Genomic DNA, 23,008 nt, shown 5'->3' with positions numbered 1-23,008 from the left:
GCCAATCGAGGTACGTGGCTTGTAAAGCTGTAAATTTTATTGACTGTAATTTTTATTGCTTCATTACTGGTAATAAACCCACAATAGAGACGTACAGATGGAGATGTGAGGAGAACGAAGGCTTCTCGGTGTTCAGTGTATGTGCCGTGCGTGGAGTTGGAGCTGCAATATCCACCCCCGGCTGTTGTTGTTAAAATGTCACAAAATCACACGCAGAGTAGAAAAATGTGTGGTAAAGTGATGTCCAATATCTTGCTTGTGAGAAGAATTCCTTGTGAATTTCCGGTTAACGTTTTTTGGACCAGTAAACCCCAAGGGATTTTTTTCTGCGCCCGTCAGGCGCACATTCATTATTCTGCTATCAAAGTCTGATGTTCAACATGTGTTTTGAGAACAGTGGAGCCAAAAGTTAGCCTAAAAGCTTAAAAGTCTGACTGATAAATGGCAGCATTACATCTCAGTCTGCGCTTATCAGTTTCTCTACAGGGGACACATTACACACTAAGTGTACTCAGAACCAGACCAGCTGCACTTCTACAAACCTTAAATGTTTCTTTCCCAGCTAAGTGTGCAAGCAGTTTGCTCAGTGACGTCCAATTAGTCCCTTTCATTAGTCACATGACCCTGTAATAAAAAAAAAATAGGTACATTTAAGATGGAGGTGCAGTTTAGTTCCACTTGCTACCTTTCCCTGCTTCCCAACCACATACCATGTTGACCATCCCACCAATCGTTCCATTACGAAATACAGTTAAACAATAATAAAACCTCACATGACATAGTTAAATGGGTCTGTTTTGCCGCATTTAAATCCTGCAGGCTGTGTTGAGATGGTGATGAAACCCAGAGTGATAACCTGCCTTTGTCTGAATGTCCAGGAGCAGAAATGTCTGGTCCGTTACTCGCTGTTGTCCTGCTGCTCCCTCTTGGGGGTGCCCTCCCGTCCAGGGCCCCGCCCAGACTTTGTCGCCGGTGCTGTGATGATCTGGGACAGTCAGAGGGCCCCACGGTGCACAGTGCAACCCCCTACCAGATGCCTGAAATTCGAACCTACATCAATATGACCATCCTGAAAGGTAACACACTCGCACGACTTTAACATGGTTTTTGCCCATGCTAGTGCATTTCTAAAATTCCAAAAACAGTATGGGAGGGTAATTATTACTATAACTTCCTAATAAAACTTAAGAGATCAGATCTGCCCATGAAATACTCCAAAAGATGGTTCGCCCATTACATGGTCTCAAACGCTTTGACACAGTAGAGTTTGAATATTCAGTCTTGGCCAGAAAGTATCTTAAATTCAAGAAAACTGGCCTGTGGTTTTCTATGACTCATCGGCGAAAAATTGTTGGCCGTGGCTAATTAAGACTCCTCTGTGCTTTTTGAGTGTACTTGTTAAAAAAGGAAAACAGGCATTGGTTTGGGGCTTACTTTCACGCCGCAGGGGGCCTCTGCTTTCTGCAGGGACACCTGGCACTGAAGTTGCTTATGTGGCAGAAGCTCAGCTGAGGTGTGTGACCTGATTTTCTGGGCTGTAGCTGGAGAATAAAAAGTAAACACATAGGCTTTGGCAGGCAAGGTTTTCTGGGCAGTGTGTGACTCATTCGATTGGGGATTTGCCCGTCTCCGGAAGGTTGTGGGTTTGAATCCCATGGCTGTATGACTAATTGTTTCTCCATGGAGCCCTTGAGCGAGACCTTTAGCCCCAATTATTGCAGGAATGCTGGATGCTGGCTGACCCTGTGCTCTCACCACAAGCTCTCCTCACTTCCATGCCTCACTGGGTAAAGAGATCTGCAAAATAAATTTAATGTAAGAAGTTTTCGAGTTAGTTTTATCATTTTATTTAAACCTCGTGAGTAGTGCAGCGGTTCATATAAAATGAGATGGGTCGTCCATGCAATGGAAGGTTGTCACCTTGGCACGAGGCTCCTCACTGGAATGTACAGGATGTCATTCTAATTGAGTTATTTGATGTCAATTATTTAGAAAAGTTTAGAATTCCCTGCTTTGATTCGTTCTGCCCTGTTGTTTTATGCAACAAAACAAAATTTATGAAACAAAACTAAATTTGACCGGGTTGTGCTTTGCTAAGTCGGTGGTCTAAAAGACCCACATCCCTGGTCATTTTCACTGCACAGCTGGCAATGACCTGAACAGCCGTAAACATAAAATATATAACACAGTGAGTGATTTAGCAATTCACAGCGGTGTTCTGTCATAGGGGACAAGGGAGACAGAGGGGACAGGGGGACGCCAGGGAAGGCAGGACAAGACGGACCTCCAGGTGCTCGAGGTCCCATTGGCTTCAAAGGCAGCAAAGGACAGGCAGGTGCCCCTAGAGAAGCCTGCAAGATCCAATATTCTGCCTTCTCTGTGGGCAGGCGTAAGGCCCTGCACAGCACCGACTACTACCAGCCTCTGGTCTTTGACACCGTCTTTGTTAACCTTGAGGAGCACTTCAACATGTTCGAGGGCAAGTTCTACTGCGCGGTGCCCGGCGTCTACTTCTTCAACCTCAACGTCCATACCTGGAACTTGAAGGAGACCTACCTGCACCTGATGCACAATGAGCAGAAGGCGGCGATCGTCTACGCGCAGCCGAGCGACCGCAGCATCATGCAGAGCCAGGGAATCATGCTTCTGCTGGGGCGGGACGACAAGGTGTGGGCTCGGCTCTACAAGCGCGAGAGGGAGAACGCAGTGTACAGCGACGATGCGGACGTCTACGTCACTTTCAGTGGGTTCCTCGTCAAGCCTTCCGCTGAGTGAATCCCCCAATTGACGCATAGGTGCCGGACCCCCGACTGTCCTTCGGGGTTCAAAGCATGGCAGCTCAGTGCTACATCCTCTCACAATGCCTGCTCTGAAAAACCCGAACTTGTCAATGTCGCAGTGCAACATTTATTGGTATCTGTTGCAAGGAGGTAAAAATATGCATGCAGGACAGTTTTCTGAAAAGGTGAAATTAAGGCGGTCAAGAGATTAAGAAATATACATGTATACTGCTTTTTTACCCTTGGGAAAAGTATGCTTTATTAATTGTACAACCACCAGGGAGGAATGTAGGAATTAAATTGCAAATATCCTCTGATAAGGAGGTACTTCTAAGTAATGCTGTATTATATAGTTACAGTTACATATGTAACTGACAGTTTTTAGTTGGGTCCCAGATGATATTTTGCAGGCGCTATTTAAAAGTCTTTTTCTGCAGTGAAATGCCGAATCCATGCCATTAATGTTCTTGATGGACTGATTTTTTCACTGCAAAGGGACCTCTGATTGGCTGGAGGTTCATTTGCATAATATGAATGTAACTGTTTAGAGCTGCGTTGCCGTAGCTACGGGGATGCCAGTGGATCACGTTCTGCGAGGGACGGAGCGGCCGGAGCGGAAGGGACCACAACCAAGGGTTCGCTTATGAGACCCAGTTCGAACGGAACGTCCTGTGAGCAAAACCAGCAAGTGTCTCAGGAAACAGCATGGAGCAGAGAGGCAGCGGCAGGAACAAAAGAAGGTTTTTTTTGCAGCGGCGGTTTCAGTACACGCCCGTCGCGGTGCTCAGCCACATGGTGCTAACCAATCAGGAAAGGGTCAGTGGGTCACATGACCCAGCCCTGAGACATGGTGCAGAATTCTGCTGTAGGGGGGGCGCTGCCTGATCTCCCCAGTGGCCCCTCATTGGCCACGTATTGTTCTCCTGCGACAGAGGCCAAAGTTAAGTCAAGCTGCCAGAGACACGTGGTTGGTGTGTCAACCTCAGCCAATCAAAGAAGCCGGGTGTTACTCTAACTTATCAGTAGTTACTGTCCTGTTACTTATTGTTATTGCCTCTACCTCCACATACAAAATGTCACTTCTCCATTACTATTTGGAAGCTGGCCATCTATTCATTAAAATATTTAAATGACCCTACTCGTGTTTTTAATTCATGTCATGGAGACTGAATGATGTATTTCTATATATTACTAACTGAGGTTCCATTGCACATAAATGCTAGAAATGCTCCTAGATAATAGTAACTCGGTCTCAGGTACACACTGGTATCCATCCATCCATCCATTTTCCAAACCGCTTATCCTTCTGGGTCACGGGGGGTCCGGAGCCTATCCCGGAAGCAATGGGCACGAGGCAGGGAACAGCCCAGGATGGGGGGCACACTCACACACCATTCACACACACCACTGCACCACCGTGCTGCCCCACTGGTATTCAGTTATCACAAAATAATGAAATCATGAGAAAAATATTCGAAAAATAATGCCGAATCACGAGAGAGTTTATCATTTTAGAGTTATTGTTTTAATCAGTTTAGTTTCCCATAAAACGTACTTTCTTGTCTTTCATGTGTGACAGCATCTTTGGTGGGCCTTCCTGATCGTAGTGGCTGAACGCCTGGAGAGATGAACGAGCCTTTCCTGCCGCATTAAAAAGCCCGGTTTGGCCCTGGGTCCACTCCGGCAGCTGTGCAGAAGAAGAGCAGGCCGCCTGGGATTTTCCCTCTGATGTTCCTGACATCTGCAGCAGTTCCCAGGCAGCCTAAAGCACGCGGGTCAGACATGCCCTGCAGGGCAGTTTATCAATCCAGCGGGGCTGCCTTTCTGTCTCCTGCAGACTAGGCCGTAATCTACACATCAGTTTGACGCCGATTTCTGCCAGGACCATATTAGGGCAGCATGGGTGGTGCCTCTGGTTTTAAGATGCCCTGCAGGGGTCCCGCAGTTACTGAAAATCGCTAAATAATTGTTGAGGTATCTGCATCCTCTTCGTTATGAGTGCAGTCCTTTAAGTCAGTGGCTTGTCAGTTGATGAAAAACACACAGACTGACATAGCTATTGGGGAACTATGGGGTAACTCCTCAGTGTTAATACATTTTAATGTTCCTTTTTTATAGACAACACCTGAAGAATTCACAGCTACAACATTTTGGCCCAGTATCTACAATCAGACAGCGTCGCGTCAGAAGCGCTGAATAAAAACCTGTTGCGGAGCGACACCGAAGAAAATCTATCAAAATAATAATCAAGGCGCCCATTTTAAATGCCAGGAGATGCCAGAGCAGAGCTCTGCTGCGTTTTCAAAGCCTGAATTCGATCCTAATTTCATTTCAGTCTCCAAATATACAGATTTTGTTTTAACAGAGGATGTGTTGGTTGCTCTAATTGCAACCAGACTTTGGATCTTGTTGGTACCGCGGAAGATGGGGAGAAAATAGAACATAGAAATTCGACACTGAGTAGTTCATACCGAACCAAACACCAGCACCCCTGTAATCTCAGACGTTATGATTATCACTATCAGTATTTCTGGTCTTCATTTTTCTAAGGGAAAAGAATACATTCATTTGGAATGTGCTTCATACGCGTATGAGGTACTTTGTGATGCAAAACTCAATTGATGCATAATTATTTGCATGTAAGTATATTTGCGTACATTTACTTAGCTTTTATCAAAAGTGATGTATAGAAGCAAAGTTAATAACTAGCTAAAGCAAATTATTTTAAAGGCCTTGTACTGTATGAGGCCCAACACTGACACTAGCAACAGACACAGAATCCTAATCCACAGAATTAAACATTGGCCCACATGCTCGAATCCATAATTCCGATCATTCATTTTGAGGAAAAGAGCTCGGCATTAAGTAGCTGCCATGCATCATGGAAGGACTGGCACACTGGCACAGGATCCCCCCCCCCCCCCCCCCCCACCCCCCACTCGGAACCTGCGATGCAGCCAGTGGGTTTTCAGTTGTGGTTTCAGTAGGCCGGAAAGTTCCTTGGTCGTGTGAATAGGCTGCAGTTCTGAATGGGCATTCGGGGCGTCTTCCCCCCCCTCGTTGGCAGGGGGCAGCGGTGCTTTCTTGGCTTGGTGGCTGGAAGTAGGGATTTTATGGGCCTTGATCTGTGTTGCCAACATAAACAGTGGTGTGAGTCAAATCCGTCAGGACTAGAGGAGATGGAGTGAGCAGAAGATTTGTTAGCTACAGCGGGAACATGGTATGAGCAACAGGTGAGCAGTGCATGAAATTGTGGTTTATAGGATGCGGACAGTAGTGGGGACTCTGACAGGGGCTGGGCAGTATTTGATAGGCTGGTAGGGCTGTCAGAATAGCAGCTATTTAACAGGCAGCACATTCAGACACGATCCGGCGGCAGACCGGCAAGATGCTGCATGTCAGTTAGTCCTGCTTGTAGGTCACACTGATCCTGGACCTAATCCCATGGAATGTGGGGGGGGTGGAGTCTCCTAGGCAGGGTGCTAAGGGACGGTTGGATTGACACCTGCTAAATGAAATCTATCCCAACACCTAGGAAAATAATTCTGAAATACGGATAAATGCCAAAGATTTAAACTGGCAAGCGGTACCAACGCACATTGAATACAGAGAGAGAGAGAGCAAAGATTTTACATAGAGACATTCCCATCTTCCTCAATACATTCCAATGAGTCGGCCACAAGATGGCAAAAGATCATCAAACGCATCTGTAAGTGTGTACAATTAAAGTTGATATAAGTTGGTTGTGTGGCACATATATAAGGAAAAGGCAGTTACACTAAAATGCACCAACAGGAACTAAGACGGAGTCACACGGCATCCTGAAGGTCTTTGCAAATTGATAGTGATTCAAGAATATTAACTGTTATCCAAAGTGACCCCTATGCACGTGGGTCACAATACAAGCGTAATGCATAATACAATGGTCAGACTCTTCATGTGTGAAGTAAGATGTGACTCAATCCAACACCCATCCGGCGCGCCCTGTAATTATGCAGCGCAGAGATATTCTGGGTGGGATCTGTTCGGAAAGCTCATTTCATTCTGGCTTGTTTTCCCTAAAAAGCCTTAAGGGCTCTCGGCAGGGGAGTAGCACAAGTTTTGGGTCCCAGACACAGTGTGCCTGCACCCCCCCCCCTTCCCCCCACCCCCCAGCAAACTTACTTGCGTTACTGTTTGACACTTTAGGCTTGGTTTTCTGAAGGAAGCCAGTCAGCAGCTGCCTGCCCCCTGTTAACGTTACGTCTCGCTTCCTGCTCTCGCTCTTCTGAAATCATGATTTTAGTTTAGTTTTCATTTGGGATTCAGAATTAGCAAAAACCACTGCTGCACACGCACCAGAGGGTCAAACCACTTTTTCTTTTGAGACGGGAGGGACAGGAAGCAGGCGGATAAGCAGAACTTACAATGTAAGCTATTATTTATTTTTATAATAGCAGAAAGTATTTAAACTAAAAACCAAAATATTTTCTTTCCTATGCTTTGGGAGGAGCCCCTCAGCTAGGCAGGGACGAGGCTGGTCAGGTCCACCATTACACGTGGTCCGACACCCCTCGTTCTTAGATCGGAGATGCGTCCCCCCCGCTCTAGCTCATACTGGTCCATTCAGTTTCCACACAGTATCGCATTCGACCTCCATGATAGCAAGGCTCTCGTCACACGACACGTGGGATCCCAACGACACAGTGGTGTAAAAGTTATTTATACTCTGGTGCATGCTGGGAAGGCCTCAAATTAACGGGTTGGAGTTTTGTACATTTTATATTAAACAGAACAGAAATCCACTAAGTTGTTTCCATGATCATAATCTGATTGTCTTTATAATCTTTGTGTATTAACAAAAAATGCTGTCTGTTTTACTGCGCCGAAGAGTCTGCCGCAATATATATATATTAATAAGAAATTTGTTTACTTGGGTTCCATAAAGCTGATATATTATTAGGCTTCAAGTGCTTTAGATTATTTTGTCTTTCATATCACATACCTTTAGATCATGTTTGTCAGTGGAGACATCTGATAAGAAGAATGCTTGGATTTTTGGATCTCTGCTGCCCCCTAGTGCTTGAAGGTCCTTACCTGCGCTGGTTTCCAGCTTCTTCCAGGGATGTCCTCTTTACAAAACACAGAGAGGCTTACCTGCGCTCCTGTAATTTAAACAGCATTACATCATAAGCAGTCTATGCATAGTTTATGCAGAAGATAACATATGTTTGGAATCCTGGTCACTGGGCTGTGGTCTTACTCCAAGTAGGAAATTCTGCATGATTAAAAACTAAACATATATATCAGGTTAACAGTACAAACAACATACCAACATAAAGAAACTCAAAACTAGGTGTCAAACTTTAAAATTAATTTATTATATATATTTTCCATAGAATCAGTTTTCACTCAGGGTTAATGTACAGCCGTCCATATACAGAAAAAGCCTTTATGACTTATTATGATTTTATAACTGTACACTCTTCCTTGTTTGTCAACAGAATAAAAAATAAGAAAAAAAAAAGACTCCTTTCTCCCCCCCCCATCCAGAAACTGCTGAAACACACCCTACTGGGACACTCTAAAAAAACTGGGCAGGTACAAGCTGCGCGTGTAATAATTACCCAGGCGAATGTAATTAAAATGTATTCAGACAAGCTGTCTGCTTGTGTAATTGGTGGGTTTCTCAATCTTCGAAGATGATAAAGGCAGTTTCTGAGGAGACTGCGGTTTTACGTGACATCCTACGAAGGGCTTACTTTACGCTGGAAAATTCTTGAGATTGCTGTGGCGCTATATGGTATAGGTCAGTCTGTGAAGGTACCAGCTTGGCTGGCCTCAGTCCCGTCTTTCCTGGTATAGGTCAGTCTGTGAAGGTACCAGCTTGGTCAGCCTCAGTCCCATCTTTCCTGGTATAGGTCAGTCTGTGAAGGTACCAGCTTGGTCAGCCTCAGTCCCATCTTTCCTGGTATAGGTCAGTGTGTGAAGGTACCAGCTTGGTCAGCCTCAGTCCCATCTTTCCTGGTATAGGTCAGTGTGTGAAGGTACCAGCTTGGTCAGCCTCAGTCCCATCTTTCCTGGTATAGGTCAGTCTGTGAAGGTACCAGCTTGGTCAGCCTCAGTCCCATCTTTCCTGGTATAGGTCAGTGTGTGAAGGTACCAGCTTGGTCAGCCTCAGTCCCATCTTTCCTGGTATAGGTCAGTCTGTGAAGGTACCAGCTTGGTCAGCCTCAGTCCCATCTTTCCTGGTATAGGTCAGTCTGTGAAGGTACCAGCTTGGTCAGCCTCAGTCCCATCTTTCCTGGTATAGGTCAGTCTGTGAAGGTACCAGCTTGGCTGGCCTCAGTCCCGTCTTTCTGTGGCGAGTCCTGCCTGAGGCGACAGCAGAGGCTGCTGGCACTGGTCCTGGTCCAACCCCATGTCCATGTTTGTAGGTTACTGGTCCAGATTTTAATTAATTGGACTTGACTGGATTTATAGTATGGCACTAAAATCACATCTATTAAACATTTGCAAACTACAATCCCTTTAAAAGGGATTACAAGACCGTTTGTGATAATAAATCAGGGCAGCCACCCAAAATCCAATTATTGGTCATTTCATTCACAGCCCAAGGCTGCCCTGCAAATCCAAAGTAAATTTACTGAAATGAGAACTGGCACATTGTTTTATTAAAAAGAAAGTTCTGCACACTGCAGGTATCCCACACTTTCTGTGTCAATAACTGTGCTCAGAGTCCCGTAATATTGACATTACATCCCGTTCTTTCTCCTGGTTTCTCCAATAATTCTTGGAAAAGGTAGATCAATCCGAAGACACGATGGCACCATGCGTCACATAAATTGTGTCAAACTGCCGAATGCCATCTGCGATTCACACACCAGGAAAAGTAAACAAACACAGTCTTTTTTTTCACTTTATATGAAAATGACGTAAGCATTAGTCGATGCAGATTTCCAGTGCACAGAAAATCTGATATATGTAAAACAAATGAGTTTGGTAGAGTTACTCCCAGTTAATGTTACTGTACAAACTTGTTGGTGATTCTAGGATTTGATCCTTAGGAATGAAGAAGTACTGGACAACCCCCTCCCCCAATACAGTCTGGAACTGCCTTTGTTTGCAGTCAACAGTCCTAAATCATCCATTCGATCTTCCCATCAAATTAGGGCTGTAGTAAGCTAATGCTAACGGCCGTAGGGGGAACTCTCCGACACACACCAGCGGCAACAGCACTACAGGCTGAGCCGCAGTGTCAGCAGTCAACTGCTCCCCCAGGTGTAATTAATTAAGGGCAAGTCAGCTGGAACAAAAAGTGCATAGAAAGGGGTGGGGTCCAAGACCAGGACTGCGAGTAAAGCAACCGAGGCCTTCCTATCTGTCCCGCCATCTAGCTCCCAGATACACAGCGGATCACACACCATAACACTCCTTCTGCTGAAGCTCTGAAGATGTGGGGTTTACAGAGAACCACATTCCAACCCCCCTCCCCCCCGCCCTGCACGGGTGTAGACCCCATGTAGACCCCCGCTCTACCACGAAACAAAAACATTTCTGCTACAGTAAGGTGCAAGTTTACATTTCACAGACAAGGCTATCTGCAGTTTCAGCATGCAATGTACATTCCTGAACACGGACCTCACGCTTATGCCTTCATGGTGTCAACAGAAGACAGAGGTAAGACTAAAACAGAAAAAAAAAAAACAAAACAGTCGCTGGTCTTTCTCTTTTGCCAGGGATCAGCTACAACTGTGAGAAGTATATATACCCAGACATGAAAAGAGCACCTACAGCATTAAATGGTTATGCAATTCCGACAGTTACAAATGGGGGAGAGGAAAATATGCCATGTTTTACTGTGGTATAAACTCCATGGACAAACATCCCTAGCGTGATAAAATACTGTCAAGAGTTTAAGCAATATTTAAAGGGCTATTTTTTTTTCTCACTTCCCTTACGTGTTAAAGCACTCCCACATGCGACAGAAATAGATCGGCAGGATAGAGAGGACAGCAGTGAAGCTCGCCCCCTCACTGTGACATCACTTCCTCCCAGAGGAAAGGAGACGGTGTTTTTTTTTTTTTTGGGAGGGGGTGCAGCAAATGTCCATTTTAATGTGATTTTAAAAAAATATATATTAATAAGAAGCTGCCTGAAGAAATGAGACAAACGAAAAGGAGAAAACTTAAAAATCAGTAACACGACCACTGTAAACAATTACAAATTCCGGTTCACATTAAGGCAAGTCCATTTATAGCTGTTCATGTGTATGTATGTGATCGCAAGTGGCATTATTTCTTTAGCAACATACAGTGAATAGCTAAGGTCACTTGGACATTTTCATCTAGCCTCATGAAACACAAACAGGCTGCTATTCTTCTCTTGCATTTCTCTCTTCTCGGTTGGATGTCCCTAACGTGAGCCTGACTCTCGGGGCTCGATCGAACTGGGCTGGACTGGAGAAGCACCGGGAGGATTCAGCAGTGTGTCAGGTGCCATCACATGGTCACAGGCCTGGTGCTCACCCATCTGTCACCCAGTGTGTCCTTATGACCTGCTGTGGCACTGCGTACGCCCCAGAAAAACACTTCCGTCGCCCTACTAGTGTTTCCGAAACACCGAAGAGAGTGCGTGCCAACAACCAGTGCCCTTAAAAATAAACCCGCATCAAACAAAGTCAGTGCATCATGTGACTGCGTGGATGTTGACACCCGTGTACAACTCAAGTGGTCACCCGTAGTGCTGGGTAACACTGAGCTGACATGCGCTGAAGCGGCTTGGACGGGCTTTATATTTCAACCTTCTAGGGGTTGCATTAATGAGACAAACAACAACAGCTGTGCTCAAAGCTTCCCAGAGATTCCTGCTAACTTCAAAACCCACAAAATGCAGGGGCTGGAGTTAGGCTGCACTGAGACGGCTCTTCAAAGTCCGGGCTATGCTTTCTGTTCAAATGGAACATCAATCGACAATGGCTCTTGAATTTTATTTATTTTTTTATTTTTTTGCATATCCATACCACAGGGCGTTCTGCAAAACTTTGCTTTTTATTGTTCTGAGGGAGCATATTAATTTTCCGTGGAATCTTCTTAAGGACACGTTCCGACAGTGTTAATTGACAACAGAGAGTGTTTACTGGAGTCCTGAGGCTCTCTGTGATCAATTAACACTGCCAGGCCTGTTCATCGTTTTCACAGTTTTATCCAATAGGAAAGCGCAACGTCACTGATACTGCTGGACTAACACACTACAGAGACAATCACTATATACTAGATAGGTGTGAGCAACCAAACCCTGTTCTTTAGCCTCAATGTGAGTTCATCACTCATATATGGAGAGACGTTTTAACTAAATATGGTTATAAATATAGTGCGTGACACAAAGATATGAACTGAAAGTGGAGTAGGCAGCTAGCATCAAATATTTCACGCCGCGGTTGAACTGTATACTCTCCTCATCCAAACGTTACATATATTCACCAGACATTTGTGGTCCCTTAACCTGGGAGGGGACGAAATAAATCAGTGCCAACGTAAATAACATAAAAACCAACAGTACAAAGAAAGATCCGGTATAACACAATGAACGAGAAGGTAAAACAGGAGAAACCTTTGTCAACCCTTATTTGTGACTCACCCTTCTCTGAATCGTCTGACTGAGGAGTCGTGGATTGACTCGGGTTACGGTCAAGTGCTCAGACATGTTCTGCGGAAGCGGTAACCAGCTAAGTGACCACATGTAAGACGGTACGGAATAAAAGAACGAAGACAGCGAAGCTGACTAATGCGAAAACCGTCATATGACTCACACACATTGTGTTGCGCTTACACCACCACCTCTTTCAATATCCACACCCCCTCTGTGTCTCAAATGAAGGAATCTAGATCGCTTTAGCAGTCCAACTCAAATCACTTTATTTGCCACATCACTTTGACACTTGGCGAGTGAAAGACTTGGTGTGCAAAGTCCCACTACAGCAGCGATGAAGTAGCGGAACTTGGAAAGTGGGGCGTGGCTTATTGGCTTCCAAGCGAAGCATTCAGGTTTCAGGCCTTACAACCCAGCAGTCGGGGGGTCTGTCCTGCCTGAACATGTACTAGTATCTTTATTGGCTGCAGCCAGGTACAACAGAGGGTTTCAAATGTACATGTGATACAGGTAGTGCTTTATATTTCTGTCCTGATGTAGTTGGCACTGAGCAGGGCAGGGCCTCCAGGGGAACAGTGACATCCTGCAGTCATGCAGGGGTGTGGGTGGCCAGAATTATCTGCCAAGTGGAAGGAGGTAAAGTGCCACCAACGTTCAAGTGGTAGACAGACATCCTGGATTTTGCGGAGGTGCAATGCGACCAGCCGAGGGCTCAGCAGCAGAAGCACGCCGGCTGCGGCGGCAAGGAGACACAGAAATTCTCATGCTGCATTCTTTCATCTTTTTCCCTCCAACTCTTTGGATGGTTTTCAGCTGCCGCTGCTGAGTTCTGCTGGATGCTGGAGTGCTGCTCTAGATTCCTGTTGAACAGCAGCAGCCTGGACTGAACTCCTTCACTAGGCAAATTCCACCCCCCTCTGCTGATCACAAAAACGCTGCTGCCGGCTGGAGTCTCGATGTGAATTTTGGGTCCCGCAACCAAGACCAACCCAATTATTTTCCAAATTTTTTTAGATCCCCTGTCACTCAGACGTCCTTGAAATCAATCTTATCTCCCCCCTGTTTGACTGCCCTTGCTGCAAGCACAGAGACCTTGATGGGAAGTATAGTCGGAGGATTCAGGAAGGCTGTTCTACCCCCTCAATGTTTTCTGAGACAAAGGCCAACAGATAACCCCCTCTATTCCATTTACACCATACTGGCCCTATCCACCTCAACCATGGTCTCAAGGCTCATACTGCAGCTTGTTACACGATTGATACTTTTTTCATATTGAATGGCCCTGGCTCATGTCTGCGAGGTCCGGTTACAAATCAGCATTTATCATTGGATTTAATGAACGATCACATTACAAGCAAGTAAACGGGGCCCTTTCTTCCACTTCCTGCACTCGCACTGGCTGGTTTTTTTTATTTTGACAGTATTGAGAAAACTGAGAGAAAAGTCAATTAGAACTTGTGCAGCATGACCGAAAAATATCACAAAAAGCATTTGACAGCATAATGGACTCCATTCTCAATTTACCGATGGGAGGCAGAGAAGCAGATAGAGCAGGAAACATTGAAAGATTGTATAAGGTGCCTTGCGTACAGAGTCTCTATTGTCAGCTATGCAGACTCTGCCCGCTATTTCACTCACTGTTATTAACACCCAGCCCATTGTAGCAAAACCACAACACCAGCCTGCCACCCTCAACCAGGGAAATGAGATGGAAGGTTGGCAAGGGTTAGGATGAGCCAGAAATGGGAGGGGGGGGGAAATAAGTCCATAGTGGTGCTTTCCCCGAATTTGGACGACACTTCAGCTCTACCCCTCGGCCAAAAACCTCAATGTTTATGCACTAAGCTCCTGCTACCTTGCCCTCCTTAAGATACTGGTTCTCGAGCAAATAACGGTAGCGGTCATAATTGTTCAACAAGTACTTGGGGGCGTACATGTGCTCTTTTGGGTCCGTGGGTGGATATTCCATCAACGACCCATCAAACCAGCCCCCTGTTCGGATCAACTCTCGAATGTAGTCGAGATCTCGCTTGTCCTCGTAGTCCCCCCAGCGGGGGAAGTCTCCATTCTGGGCAGAGATGAGCTTCAAGCGTATCCCCTCTGGGGTGAAACACCAGGAGCAGTGCCAACCTGCAAAATGGAAAGGGCTCCCAATCGACCACTGGACCAGAATGTGGCCTGTGTCATTCTCATACTTCCGGAACCCAGGCATGGTGTAATACTCTCGTCGCCTAAGCTTGATGCCATCATTGTCATAGACGGTACCCAGCATTCCCACAGTGCACCCTGATACCACCTCCAGTGATCCCAGTTGCTTCCAGAAGAAGCCATATAGAGACTTGCGCATGTGAATTGCAAAGGGCTCCGTCCAGCCATCAAAAAGTTTGAGGAAGAGGATCCCCTCTTGGGCTGGAATCTCATCCGCATCATTGATGATGAAGACGTCATCTGGCCGCAGTCCATCTATGCGGGATATCCCGTTGCGTGTCAGGAAGGTGCGCAGGTAATCGTCTGCGATCCAGCCATCCTGCCGCCCACCTTCAGGAAAATGGTCCAAAAACACATACAGGATCTTATGCCGCACTAAGTCGTATGTCCCATTCTGGAGAAGATTTAAAAATCGCAAGGGGCGCCTCTCTCCATAGGCCGTGAAGTTAGACTCACACACCAAGAAAAGGTCCACTGCCTGGGCTAGCTCATGGAAGCGAACATGAAGAAGGTCAAACTCATGGTTGACATTTATGGCATTAATAACCCTACGGGGCACCTCCCTGGGCATTAACCGTTCCTTGGTAGGCAGGGTAGAATGGTACACCATGGTGGGGACTCCACAGTAAGGACCATGCCAACCTGGACGGCACACACATTTTACCAGCCTCTTGCCTTTCTTGGTTCCGGCCTTGATTGGGTTGACCGCCTCCTGAAGCTCCAGTATCCTACGACTTGCTGCTGTAGCAACTCCCATTCCCAGACTGTCCCTTGGAACGGCTAACTCAGTCCCTTGTCGGAAGCAAAGAGCTCCGGCCTTAGTATGCACAAAGTAAGGGGTTTGATCATCAACGAGTTGGAAGTGACGCAAGTGGAGGTCCCCAAGGGACTCTATGGGATCTGGTAGGGTAGGAGTTGGAGGGATCTTCTCCACCACTACCCTTTCTTCAGCAGGATCACCGTGATACCAGGGTTTAGGGGGAATGTTATGCTCTTCCTCTTTAAGGTTTATCTCTCTTTCCATGACCTTAAGGTCCTATGGAAGGAAAAGAATATCTGTTAATCTGTCTTGTGACATTAAAAGCCATTCAACAAGCAAACTGACAAACAGGTTATTACCTGAGAGGCATCTCCCTCTTTCTGCTTTGCTACATCCAATCTCCCCCATGCTCGTGGGACCCTCAAGTCTTTATCCACGTTTATCTCTGGTTTGGGCTGCTGCTCCACGGCCCTGGAATCCCAAGCTCTGGGGTCAGAGGGTCGTATGACCGGGGCGGGGCCATCATCTGAGAAAGTGCTGGACAAAGGCATATCTCTTTCCTTCCAGAAGAAACCGGTGACCATGATGAAGGACTTGATGTTGGGATAAGGGGCAGAGAGTTCTCGCAACAAGGAGACGTAGTGTAGGGCCTTGTAGTAATGCAAGAAGGAGATCACACACAGGCCCACAGTGCAAAGCAAGAACACCCTGTGCCGTCGCATTTTTATCCTGAGAGAAGGGATATGGGGGTAAGAGGGGAAAAAAAAGAGAGAGAGTCAAAATTAAATTGCATCAGAAGTCCTGCTTTAAATGAAGAATCGGAAAATAAGAAAAGATTCTGCACAACATGAAAAAGCACCAGCAGTTTTTATAAATGTCACACAAACACACGACTGAAAGCAGTCAGAAATGCGAAGCCAACGCGCATTTCGTGACATGTTTTTCAGGCTACAACGTTCACTACGTTTTGTGTTTTTTTTTTCCGTTCTAAATTTAAAACGATTGCCACAGACTACAGAACGCCCTGCCGGCGTTCGCATTCAATGCACAGCGTGAATCCCAAGCAGCTCGAACGGTAATGATGCTGAACGAACTCAGAACAACAGCGAGTGAAAGTTGCGACCGAGAGAACCGACTGGAATGCGAGAAAGAAGTGCTAGACATGCAACGGCAGGCAGCTGCTCAGTCGATACATACAAGACAAAAACAATGGAGCTGTTGTTTTTTCGACACAGAATTTACACATCTATCTGCGGCACACCAGATCTGCCTTACATCTGGCTTAGTGACAACGGTGAACAAAGCAGTTTCCCTCTTTGTCAACCAAGCTCTTACATATTTTTTGGCTCAGGTGACACTCTGACAAATAGCATGCGGAATTTAATTAAAAATGGATCCCCCTAGAGTCCGGATCAGATCCAGCTGAGGACAGTAGAAGTTTCCTGTGAGTCAATGATTGTTTTATGCAGAGTAAACTGTTGTGAAACTGCTGAGAGTTTCATTGCAGGTTTAAGCACCTGTGTTGGCTGCTAGGGACCTAGTGGCCCTGGTCGCTGAGAGCAAGAAATCCTGTAGGTGCAGTCACTTTTCTGTTACCGGCATGTGAAACATCAGGGGAGTGTGGTAACAATATTAGAAGAATTACGGTAAGTAAGAGATTACGGTTGTTTAAAAGTCATTATATTGTGCAAGAAGCATGGATTATCAGCAGAACAGTAAAACAGCAGGGTGGTTAACTATTTAAAAAATCCCTCTTTTTCCCTTTGTTCTCCATGCCAAAAAAAAAAATTGTGCAATGAGTATAAAAACTAGGTGAACTGGAATTGCTGTCAGAGAGGAAGCACTTTGAGTTAATGGTTTATGGAATCTGGCATGAAAGACATGTGATGTGAGCTGATGTGGCACGAACCAAACTGCGGATTTCCCGAAACAATTTCACCGATGTCCACTATTGGCACGGTGCCTCACGTTTTTCTCTCTGCACGCGAGTGTCCAGGAAGCGTATAAGGTGACAATAATGTAAACGTCATTTAATGCAAATTTAAGAGATGCAGAAGAGAACAGAATAAGCGCAGGCTGAATTGAGGAAGCATGTGACCTGATGCTGCACTGGTTCGAGCCGGATCCAGGATAACAAGCAGTCTGAAGGACAAAAGAACTGACTGAAAATCATGACATTGTGCCCATAACCTAATATACAAGCAAACGGCCGGCCGAGAAAACAAGAAAACTCTGTCAGCAAATATAATGGCATAATTATGCATGTTGGGGAAAAATTGGGTCAGTTTCGTGTTACTAAATGGCTGATTCCTCCCGATTGCATTTAATGGAATTTGCTTAATGACCTTTGTCAAATGACCCTGTTTTGTGGAGGCCAGAATTACTGCAGTTGCAGGAAGGCGCGTTTCAAAGCCCACAAAACGGTACTGTTAGCCATTAAGTGGGCGCCAGCGAAAACAGGGCCGGGTGCCAACTTCACATCCCATAAGGGCTACGACCGGGGCGCCGTGTCCATCGCAGGGCCTCTCTTGCTCCCCCGCTATCGCTGCAGTATCGCCGACGCCGCAGGATTCGCGCACTGGCTGTAAAAGGCACATCAGCCCACGTTTCTGATTCCGCTCAGTCCGCAAAGGGGGCCCACCCCCCACCCCGTAACTTGTGCGCCACGCGGCTGGATGCCCGCTGGAGCAGAGGAGCCCATCCGATGTGGCGTGCCGCTCGGGGCTTTACCTTTAGCTTTTAATTGAATGGCTGCTGCATTCACACCAGCAAGCGAGCTATTCCATCCCGCCAAAACCCCTCTCCACTCCCGCCTACCCTCATCCGGTCTTGGTTAGAAGTTCAACTACATTTTAGACTTTCACCCTTACTAGTTACTCAGTCCACAGCAGACACACCACTCGTTAACTTTCGGCACCTTGTAAAATTTGTTCCTTCAATGTGTCTTCTTCTCACACATGGGTCAATTCACCAACAGCGACCGGGGGGGCGAAGGCAAGGCCTTACTTACTCTGGAGGCTCCTTTCCAAGAAAACCGATGATCGTTTCACTCTTTCCACAAAAGATGTAGTTAGGGGGCCTTAGATAAGTGCTTATTCTGCCTGAAGCTGCCAGCGACCAGTCCAGAGATTTCAGCTCAGTTCAGCTGTTTGCCACCGAACAGAAGGCAGTCATCCTGTGATCCTGCTGTTCCAGTTGAAGGTTCAGGTTGTGTGGACTTCACTGACATGCCATCCATATACAGGCATAGAGAGGTATGAAATAACGTTCCCCCGACAACAGAATGCAACACGCAAACAGCAAAGGGCACTTCTCACGGTAATAAAAGTACATTGTTGTACGTTTGAGCTGGCTATTCAACCCCAGTCACCTTGGTTAAAAAATGACCAATTTATATTGCAAAAGAAGCTTATAAACTTTGAAAGGCAATTTAGCTATAAAGATCAGATACGTAAATTAAAGCACGTGAACTACCTGACCCAAACCCAGAGTTGGGGAAATCCACACCACTACCCAGTCCTGCAACACAGCACCTTCAGCTCACAAACTCCTCCTTACTGCTACATTCGTATTTCGACATTTGTAACGTACTGAATTCTGCCCAAACCCCATGTTAGATCATCAGCTAAACAAACAACACACATTTCCTTCTCAGACTCCTCATTTCCCCATTATATGAACTCCTAGATTTATTTAGTCTTTGTTCAGTAACACTAAGTTCTGTTTTGCCACATGTTATGACTAACTTCACAGTGCGATAGCGCTTTAATAGATTATAGCTCAAGTCCAAGGCGGAGAATCGTGAGACGTTTCCGTGTGTCGTGGCATTGTGTAATGTAGCTGCCGCTGCGGATTTCAGCCCGACCGATGACTCGACCGGGCCTCGGTTGTTTAAGTCATTCAAGAAACAATCTTACAGTTTTGTAATTTACAGGAAGATGCTGCAAACTGAGTGCTACAGTATATATTCCAAGATATGCAGTACTTAGTGAGCAGTATATGCACTCTGGGAGACTCGCTAACCAAGTTCGATCATTCCAGGGAGAATAACAAGAGCTTCCCGCAGATCCCTTTAAACCCACACAGCTAAAACGGCACTTAACTTCAATTAGCCTCACTCTGCACTGCCCCCTGCAGGTCTGTAATGGCTCCATTTCGCAGATATCCTTCTCACTAACGTCTTGTGACTGATACAATTGGTTTACCTGCATTCACATGCCTGAGGTAGCGAGACCCCTCGTGACTCATTCAGAGCTGGGAGTCTCACAGGTAAAAATAACAAGGAGTGGCTCCATCCTTATCGATGTAAGAGGTTCCTAAAACCCGTAATTATGACTTGGGCTAAGCACTTGCCAGCCTACCTCGCTAAGATTCAGGTATTTGCTGGGTGCTAAAAGCATCTACAGGCTTCACAGGCTAAAGCTACACAAGTCCCGAATAGCCAAAGGCCGTGGTCTGCTAAGCTGCCCAACCTTATCATGAGAGGCAGAGAGCGGGGGACAGGCTTAATGACGAGAGGCGGCCCACACCCCCGTGCTGACACGATAATGTAGCTGAGGTCTCCTGTCCACATGACTTTTACGAATGAGCACAAAAGCGTAACCATCCCTACCGTCCCGATGCAAACGCTATGGAAACACCTGGTCCGCCACGCAATTCCCGCCAAAATTTTTCAGCACTTGGCTATAATGTCAACAACAAACATTAAGACGTAAAATACATCAGCTGCATGACATTTTTAACCAGGACTAGCCTGGGATTTAGAAGTGACTGTGTCCTTTTGCCCATATGGGCTCATCACACACACAAACTCACGAAAAATGTTGCCGATTGGGGAACACGAGAAATTTTGCTAGGCCACAAACCCACCGGCCCACTTGCTTTTAACTGGTTTTCACGTCCAGTCACACGCACACATTTCATGGCTCTCCAAGAGCAGGTCATCATGCCGAAGACAGAACATGTACTCTCCTTTCCCATGGACGAGACTCTTCAGCCATCCTCGCTCTCGCGTCTGTTCGTCGGGATGCAGGGATACTGAAAATAAAGCTCATATAAAAAAAGAAACTGGCGACTCTATATGACAAAATCCTCAAACTAAATCCGTGTTGACATGTAGTTCTGCCTTTAGTCGCTTTTCCCCAACGTTGGACGACATTCCATCTAGGCTCAACAGCATCATGGTTGCCAAGAAACAGGTTAGCTAGACATATCCTGTCTAAAGCACATACAAGAAGACGTATGAGATACAAAATAAGTCAAACATACAATAAATTTGGATTTTTTTTTCTAATTGCTATGTAGAAATTTTAACAGTGAGCTTTGAAAAGTCATTAGATTCACGAACAGTAAAGCTGAACACTCTAACTAGGGGGTTTCACTGGGTAGGTCTCCCATATCCGGCCTTTTGTTGGCGAAACCCTCTCAGGAACAGTGGTGCTGGAGTGTTACCCGTTTTCCCAGCATTCCTTCAAAACCTCACAGGATGTGTCCACTTTTTAGGAACTGCACCATTTTCCTGTATTCTTTGAAGGAATTTGCTGGAATGCGCAGCACAACAATCACATACCGATGCAAGCATATCGCAGCAGAGTCTGAAATATCACGTGGCGTTTAAAGGTATTTGGGGAAAACACACTCTTTTGTATATTTGTCTTTTGAGTCAAAGATGAACTTGCTCTTCAGGGGAACACTCTCCAGATCAACATGCAATGATAACCATTTCCTGGAGACTGGCAATGCGTCAGAAGATAGTTACTGAGTATGAAACAGAAAGACCAAAGAGGGGAACAGAAAGCAAATAATGTCAGTGAAGCAGAACCTGTTCAATCAGTTGTACTGCAGAGCTACATAAATAACACATAGAGCATTATAGATAGATCACATTCACTGCAAGTGTAAACAACTTAAAGCTGTATCCCGAGCTAAATTTCCGTTTAGAGCGTTCTGCCAATGTCTGTGTGTGACAAATGCATCCGTTATGCCCAGGCGAAAAGTTTGAGTTCTTCACGCTTAAGTTAACGCATGAAAGAAAGAGCTTCTGTGGGCTGGGCAGGGTCTTAGTTTGTCACATGCAGTTGACGGTGCTGCCAAAGGGGACATCCGGACAAGTTTTCGGTGACCGCCGGTGTTCTTGGGTGGAAGGTTGTGCAGACAGAACGACACTGACCGAGAAGGGATTTTGTGGCGCAAGTGTGGACAGGTGTTAGAGTGTGTATGGCTGTACCTAACTTGAGCGACGCTCGCTTTTCTGTTCTCCGACTCATCCCAAAAGCCCATGTCACACAGGGTCGAGAGCAGAGGCAGATAGCGACCTCTTTGCATCCTCGGACCGTCTATGCGAGCAGGATCCCCCACGCCACCCAGACTTCCTCTGTGTTTACGGCACAACACTGCCAGCAAATCTGCCGTGCAGGGCTAACCCGCGTAAAAACACCAGTACGCATTATGGTATATAATTAAACATTCTACATTCCAAGTCAGTGTGTCCATGCATGACCTCTTCCAGATGCTTCAGTCATGGGAGACATCGCATATTTTGACTTTTCCAGTTATGCCCCATCAGGCATGCTATATTTTTAGGGCTGCAACGATTCATCGAGTAACTCGAATAACTCGATTACAAAAAATGCATTACGAATCCTGTAATCCGCGCGACTACGTACTGCTCAGTGACCACCGCGTTTCACATGGAGGATCGTTAGTGTCGCACAGTGCGCTTACGCTGCTTTACGTGTAGCAGAGCGGTAGACGACACAGAGTGACGACACTCCCGTGGAGACCCCTTAAAGAAAATTCCAGAGAAGCTTCCGGGTCATGGGGATGGTAAATAGTTCCAAACATTGACATTTTCGGCATAGAATCACGTTCATTTCCATTGCTTACCAAGCACTTTAAGCAATATGGTAATAAAACAATTATTTTAAAAAAGATTGAATAGATTAGCTGTTAATGTTCATCATAATTAACAGTTTACTAGTTATGAAGGTGGCTTAGCAGCTATCGAGGCTAACCTTCCCATTTCACTGATGTGAAGTCAATTACATATTAAGTTGTTCTGGTTATCAAAAGCGCCATGATTACAGTTAGCTACACTGCTGCCATGTTAATACACCTGGTTAAAATATCAGATTACAGCCCTCCTCGGGTCACGTGGTTGTGTGTGAATTTACTACAAAATTTTTGGCAAAATAGCTCAAATTATTTTGTGGTAATTTATAAAAATACCGCATTGTATTTTTATATGCACTTCAAATAAAAACTTCTGTTTGTCCAAATTGACCTATATTTTTTTTACCTGTATTAGTCCCTCCCCCCACTTTTTGTCCCTAAAGTGCAAGGTGTGAGTTGGACACCCCATATAGCGGCAGTTTTTGCGAAGTTTGCCCAATTTGCCCAGTTTAGCTTGTTTTGCGGACGACAATAGAATGACAATGGATTTTGATCACTGGACACTTGAGAGACGGCTGCTTTCTAGGCAAGTAAATAAATGCATATTTTGACTGGCAGCCTTTATGAAACATTTTACTATATTATTATTCGTACATTATTTCGAAAACGGTTAGAAATTGTTTGAAAGTTTAACATTTCTAAGTTAATTTTTCAAATTATTTTTTCCCTCAAAAATTTA

The 23,008-nt window shown here is 45.6% G+C and overlaps 2 protein-coding genes and 1 long non-coding RNA gene across 4 annotated transcripts; 2 read left to right on the top strand and 1 right to left on the bottom strand.

Moving 5' to 3' along the window:
* Positions 1-886: 886 nt before the first annotated feature.
* On the top strand, positions 887-5,682 carry c1qtnf6b (C1q and TNF related 6b). The gene is made up of 2 exons (XM_049015781.1): positions 887-1,076; positions 2,228-5,682. The coding sequence occupies exons 1-2, from the start codon at positions 887-889 to the stop codon at positions 2,773-2,775; spliced, it is 738 nt and encodes a 245-aa protein (XP_048871738.1). The 3' UTR covers positions 2,776-5,682.
* A 2,862-nt stretch (positions 5,683-8,544) lies between these two features.
* On the top strand, positions 8,545-9,053 carry LOC125743109 (uncharacterized). Of its 2 annotated transcripts, none has more exons than XR_007398279.1 (3): positions 8,545-8,680; positions 8,793-8,904; positions 8,961-9,053. It is a non-coding gene; the product is annotated as an uncharacterized LOC125743109 (long non-coding RNA). The 2 variants fall into 2 exon arrangements; XR_007398280.1 differs by having other exon boundaries at positions 8,737-8,904.
* Positions 9,054-12,651: 3,598 nt separating this feature from the next.
* Positions 12,652-21,702, bottom strand: mgat3b (beta-1,4-mannosyl-glycoprotein 4-beta-N-acetylglucosaminyltransferase b). The gene is made up of 3 exons (XM_049014229.1): positions 21,605-21,702; positions 15,738-16,107; positions 12,652-15,654 (listed from the first exon to the last, which is right to left on the bottom strand). Exons 1-3 carry the CDS (start codon positions 21,700-21,702, stop codon positions 14,251-14,253), a joined length of 1,872 nt encoding a protein of 623 aa, XP_048870186.1. The 3' UTR covers positions 12,652-14,250.
* Between the last annotated feature and the right edge of the window lie 1,306 nt (positions 21,703-23,008).

The sequence above is a fragment of the Brienomyrus brachyistius genome, chromosome 5 (assembly GCF_023856365.1).
Source record: "Brienomyrus brachyistius isolate T26 chromosome 5, BBRACH_0.4, whole genome shotgun sequence".
Lineage (NCBI taxonomy): Eukaryota > Metazoa > Chordata > Actinopteri > Osteoglossiformes > Mormyridae > Brienomyrus > Brienomyrus brachyistius.
Note: the sequence above shows the minus strand (reverse complement) of the source record. Positions and strands in the feature narration are given on the sequence as shown.

What these genes read in the sequence shown, in the direction of transcription:
- c1qtnf6b (XM_049015781.1), top strand. Translation starts at nt 887, where the DNA reads ATGTCTGGTCCGTTACTCGCTGTTGTCCTGCTGCTCCCTCTTGGGGGT. An exon ending in CAATATGACCATCCTGAAAG is followed by an intron (nt 1,077 to 2,227) that starts GTAACACACTCG and finishes GTTCTGTCATAG; the next exon opens with GGGACAAGGGAGACAGAGGG.
- mgat3b (XM_049014229.1), bottom strand. Translation starts at nt 21,702, where the DNA reads ATGCAAAGAGGTCGCTATCTGCCTCTGCTCTCGACCCTGTGTGACATG. An exon ending in GCGAGCGTCGCTCAAGTTAG is followed by an intron (nt 16,108 to 21,604) that starts GTACAGCCATAC and finishes CCCTTCTCTCAG; the next exon opens with GATAAAAATGCGACGGCACA. An exon ending in AAGAGGGAGATGCCTCTCAG is followed by an intron (nt 15,655 to 15,737) that starts GTAATAACCTGT and finishes TTCCTTCCATAG; the next exon opens with GACCTTAAGGTCATGGAAAG.